General features: G+C 37.9%; 1 protein-coding gene across 2 annotated transcripts in view; it reads right to left on the bottom strand.

Moving 5' to 3' along the window:
* The window catches only part of Snx2 (sorting nexin 2), a 43,336-nt gene that overhangs the window by 28,190 nt on the left and 9,095 nt on the right, over window positions 1-6,051 (bottom strand). For both annotated transcript variants that reach the window (XM_021214165.2, XM_021214166.2), the window contains exon 2: window positions 3,509-3,626. In XM_021214165.2, the coding sequence (XP_021069824.1) occupies window positions 3,509-3,626 (118 nt within the window). The remainder of the gene's footprint in view (window positions 1-3,508; window positions 3,627-6,051) is intronic.

The raw sequence follows: 6,051 nt of genomic DNA, 5'->3' as shown, positions 1-6,051 counted from the left end.
ACTATCTGCAAGTTCTGTGACTCTAGAGAACCCTGACTAATACAGATACCCACTTTAGGTTTTGAACACTGATGGCACTTATTATTCTTTTCAAAAGAAAAAAGAAAAAAAAAAAAAAAAAGAAAGGAAAACAGGGACAGAGAATGGCTTAGTGGGTAAAAGTGCTTTCCACGGAGACTGACTGAATTTGATCATTCGGATCCACATGGTGGAAAGAGAACTACCTTCTACAAGTTATCCTCTGCCCTCCATGCACATGTAGTGTGTACACACACACACACACACACAGACGATAGATAGATAGATGTAATAAGAAAAAAATGTAAAATAGTCAACAATAACCATATCACGATGGTGCTCGCCTTTACTTCCAGCACTTGGGAGGCAGGGGCAGGTAGACAGATACCTATGAATTTGAGGCCTGATCTACATAGTGAAGCCTCTGTCTCAAAAACAAAAAACAGTCAACAATATAAGAAAGTAAAATGTAGTACATCAAAACTAGGTTTAATGGGCTGGAATGATGACTCAGTGCTTAAGAGCAGCTCTTCCAGAGGGCCCAGGTTCACTTGCCAGAAGCCACAAGGCAGCTCATAACCATCCAAAACACCAATTCCAGGGAACCTATTGCCTTTTCTAGCCTCTCTGGGCACTGCATACAGTCGGTACACATATACAAATGGAGACAAAACAGTCACGCACATGATTCCACTATCATCACTTTAAACTCAGCGGTTCCCAAGAGGGTTACATATCAGATATTTACATTATAATTCATAATAGAGGCAAAACTCCAGTTATGAGGTATGGTTAGGGGTCACAACAGAAGGAATTATGTATTAAAGGGTTGCAGCATTAGGAAGGTTGAGAAACACTAATTTAAAGCCAACCAAAGTTTTCCAATGACATCTGATTTTGCTTGCTTGTACTAGTAGCTGCTTTAACAGCAAAGGGCTGGGAACTTGGAGTAAGGCTACACATGATCTAACCAACTACAATGAGAAGGAAAGAAATCAAACTGATGGTCTGCCTTAAAGTTATTTTGTTGGTTGTTTTTTTGTTTGGTTTGGTTTTTGGTTTTTGGTTTTTTGAGACATGGTTTCTCTGTGCAGCCTTAGCTGTCCTGGAACTCACTCTGTAGACCAGGCTGGTCTCAAACTCAGAAATCCACCTGCTTCTGCCTCCCAAGTGCTGGGATTAAGGGTGTGCACCACCACTGCCCCCTTGTTTGGTTCTTAGGACAAGAGCTTATGAATGCTCCAATTCATGTTACTGAGGAGCATCTGACCCTGAAGCTGCCGCCTCCTAAGTTCTGGAAATCAGAGGTGTGAATCACTATGCCCACACTTTAAATGGCTGACAAGACTTCTTTTAGCTTAAATAAACAGCTACAAATATGGAGTGCTCAGTTGAAAACAAATTTAAAGGTTAAGGAAGATATAGAGCTATAACTTGAATGAAATAGAGATTGATTTTGTCCTTATTCACACATTCTTTAAGATGTAACAAATAGAGAAGGGTTAGACTGTTGAACTCATTTGGTGAACATTTTATAAGTAACCTAACAACATGTCACAGCTAATTTTTTTTCCATGCTGCTGACTGAATTACCTACACTATATAAACTATCTAAACACCAACACACACCATAATCTGCTTTCTTTATGATTTTAAAATCACAGTGGCTACACTACTTTAAGCCAGATCTGTATTCTATGCACCAAAGATATGTTACTTCTACTAGACAACAAGTTTCATCATCCTGATAGCATATGCTATACTTAGAGATTCCTAGCATCACACACTTACATAGAAAAAGATATGATTAAGTGAATTATAAATATGAGCCAAGTGTAGTATTACTTATACAAACATGTCTAAGATAACCTAAAGTTATTATAAAACACAGCTGAGTAAAGCATAAAAATAATTTTATTTAAAATTTAAACTGTTGTATGATTATATATGTATGTATGAATGATGTATGTATAAATGATGTATGTGTGGCAGTACAGGAATATGTGCCACAGAGAGCATGTAGAGGTCAGAGGACAATTTCAGAAGTTAGTTCTCTCATTTCCCTGAGAGCTCACTGGATCAAAAGCAAGCACAGTCAGAATCATATACAAAGAGCTTCACCCAATGATTCCTTCTCACCAGTCCCAAACTGTTTAGGCTTTAAACAAAACTGACAATATACTATTGTCCTTTCATTATTTCCTTCCTTTCTTTGACATAGGGTCTTGCTATGTATCCCTGATCTGTTACTCAATCTATAGCCCAGGCTAGCCTCACATTCTAAACAAGATTCTGCCACAGGCTCTCAAGCTGAAAATTTTATGGACTTTTGTATGAAGAACTGTACCTTCAAGCATACTTGTACATTGGAATATGGATCACTACAAAAATTGAGTACATTAATAACTCAATAAAAGCTAATTGTAAGTTATATTGCTAAACACAAAGTTATGCCCTATTTTAATTGTGTCAATATTAAATTTTTAATTTTTGCTTTTTAATATTAAAATATTAACTTACATCTTAATTTAATTTTTAAGACATTGGTATTTAGAAGAATCACTATTTTTTAAGTTAGAATGGACTACACCAAATTCTATTCTATATCCAAAACAAACTCAATCATCACTTTACCTAACAGTAAGTCTATAACATACAGCAATTCTTATGTTTATATATATTGCATATATATATATATATAGAATATATATATATATTCTTATGTTTATATATATTGCATATATATATAGAATATATATATATATATATATAAACATCTTATGTTTATATATATATATATGTGTGTGTGTGTGTGTGTGTGTGTGTGTGTGTGTGTGTTTTGGCTATGTGTATGTCTATGCACCACATGTGCCTGGTGCCACCAGAGGCCAGAAGAAGGCATCAGATACCCTAGAACTAGAGTTAACATATGGCTGTGAGCCACCATATGGATTCTAGGAATGAAACCTAGGTCCTCTGGAAGGGCTGCTTTGGCATCTCTCTGGCTCCCATACAGTGACTCATACTTTGATTTTGCTTTGTGACAACTTGTAACAACAATAACAAAAAGAATACAATCACTGCTACCTCCCAAGGTATGGTCAGTATCACATACCCTACTCTCAAATGCTTAAAAATTAAGGATATTTTTGCTTCTTCTACTCGTCTGTATGTATTTCTTACAGAATGACCCAACGAGACGGCTCCTATCCTGCTAAGTTTCTTTTGGGTTAGATACTGGTTTCACCCTATAAGCTGGGCTGACCATGAAATCAGCAATCCTCATGCTTCCATCTCCCAAATGCTAGGATTACAGGAATCGACCATGTTCACATTCACTCTCTAAGGTGGTACAGACAGAGTTCTAGGCAGATATATCCAAGTTCAAAGACACAGAATTTCACTTGCCTTAGAGAGTATTTTCTAATAGCATGTGTATTATAATTGGCTAGTACTAACTAAAAAAAGAAAAATCAAATATGACAATTACCTGCGAAAAGATCTTCTCTGTCATCATCTAGGACAACTTCTACAGGTTTGGAGCCATTAGAGTTTGCACTAATATCTTCTGCAGGAAGACTGGCTGGTTCGGGAGATGATGGACTTGACTGTTAAAAGAACAATAGTGGACAATGGATTGGGATGCTTATTTGATTTTCATTGTGTCTCTAGCTAAAGAAATACAATACCTCTTGTTAGAAAGGAAAAGAAGAGCAATTTATATTTAGAGAAGGTCCAAATACACTTCAACACCCCCCCACCTTTAGAGAAGGTTCAATACACCTCCCCTTTGCTCAACAATTGCTTAACTCAAATCAAGTATATCATCCCTTTTAGAGGCACTAACATATCATACTTAGGTATTAACAATATAACCAAACTCAGAGCAAGTTCCTTGCTTTTAAGAGTTCTTTCTTTCTTTCTTTCTTTCTTTCTTTCTTTCTTTCTTTCCTTTCTTTCTTTCTTTCTTTCTTTTTAAATCATGGTTATATTTCTACTGGGCGGATATATATCCAAGTTCAAAGACCATCTTTAAAATAAGAAAATCAAAGACACACATGGTGGTTTATACCAGTAATCACAGATTTTGGGAATGAGGCAAAAGGATCAGGAGTTCAAGGTAAAACCCAACAACTTCTCTATGTTCAAGACTGGCTTGAGACCCTGCCTCAAATGAACCAAAATTAAAATACATAAATAAAAATAGAGCCCGTGAGATGGCTCAGTGACAAGGGCTCTTACTCTGAAACCTAAAGATCTAAATAATAAATTCAATATTTGAGAAAAATGATTCTGAAAGCCACCTCTGATCTCTGCACGTGTACTGTGGCATGCACAGATTTAATGATAGATGAATTACAAATGGTAGGAATTATGCCATTCCTAAGATTCTATTATTTTCAAACTAAAAGTATTCCATCTCTCAAAAACAATTTTTTAGATGAGGGGTCTCATAGGTATCATAGCCCAGGATGGACATAAACTCAATCCTCATGCCTCAGTTTCCCCATGTATTATGTACAGGTATGCACTACACCCATCTGGAACATTAATTATTCTTCTCTTTTCCAATAAGGTCTGGCTATGAAACCCAAGAATCTAAAATTGAAACACTCTTGTCTCACCCTCCTAAATTCTGGGGTTGTGGAACTCTACATATCCAGCTGTTTTTCCTACTTAATGTCATTCCCTATGAATCTCTTTTCTCTGCTCTGTGTAGTAAGTCATTCGTTATAATAATAAGCATTCCCACGTCGATTAACCTAATCTAGATTAAACCCTCAGAAATATGTCCAGAAATAAATATAGTTCCAGGGTGATTCTGAATCCCATTGAGTGGCAAGATTAACTGATACAGATCTCAAGCATTCTTTAAAACACACACAAAATTGATAGAGGGGTTTTTTTTTTTTCCTTTTCTTTTGACAGGGTGTCTCTGTGTAGCCCTGGTTGTCCCAGACCAGGATGGCCTTGAACTTGGGAGTTCTACCCACCTCTGCCTCCCAAATGAAGTGATTAAAGTGGTGGGCCACTACCACCTGGCTTTTGTTTGTTGTTTTTGTTTTCAAGATATGATTTCTCTGTGTAGTCCTTGCTGTACTGGAACTTGATTCTGTAGGCCAGCTGGGAACTCAGAGATCTGCTTGTCTCTGCCCCCAAGAGGACTGAGATTAAAGCTGCTCCACCACCATCCAGCTGGTAGAGGTTCTTTATGTTTTCCATAAAAGAATTTGTTAGGGAGGGGAAGTCAGATTTAAAGTACAGGTATTTTCAGCCAGTCCATGGCATATCTTTCTACACTAATAGTAGACCTACAGCCGAATTTCTTAGTTTCACAGAGCAAAATTGTTTGTTTGTTTTTTTATGGTTAGTAATCATTTTGTAAGATGAATGATCTTTTGTTTTTGTGGTAGAAGAGATTGAAACCAGGTCCCTGTACACAAATTGGGCAAATTGTACACAAAAAGCCACTGAACCATGCCCAAATCCCCCTAATCATCTTTGATATCCTTCGTCTTCTGGGCATGGTGGTCCATGCCTGTCATCACAGTACTTCGTAGAGGCAGAGGCAGGAAGACTAGGAGTTCAGGCCATCTGTGAACAATGCGAGCCTGAGCTGTGGGAGACCCCATCTTACAGCAGAAACAAGGAAGCTGGAGAGATGGCTGAGTGGCTGAGAGTTCTGCTGTCTTTGCAGAGGATCCACATTCAGTTCCCTGAATCCAGCCTATAAACTCAAGCTTCAGGGGATCCAACACCTTCTTCTGGCCTCTGTGAGCACCCACATGTACATGCACATACAAACACAATTCTTTTTAAAAATTAAAATCTTGAGAGGCGCTTGACACACCTTTAAACCCAGCACTCAACAGGCAGAGGCTGACAAATCTCCAAGGTTGAGGCCAGCCTGGTCTACATGAGTTCCAGGATAACCAGGGCTACACAGAGAAACCTTGTCTTGAAAAAAACAAAATAGTGCCGGGTGTGGTGGCACATGCCTTTAATCCCTGCACTCGGGAGGCAGAGGCAGGC

Source organism: Mus pahari, chromosome 15 (assembly GCF_900095145.1).
Source record: "Mus pahari chromosome 15, PAHARI_EIJ_v1.1, whole genome shotgun sequence".
Taxonomy (NCBI): domain Eukaryota; kingdom Metazoa; phylum Chordata; class Mammalia; order Rodentia; family Muridae; genus Mus; species Mus pahari.
The sequence above is the reverse complement of the archived record's forward strand: the minus strand, read 5'-3'. Positions and strand labels throughout refer to the sequence as shown.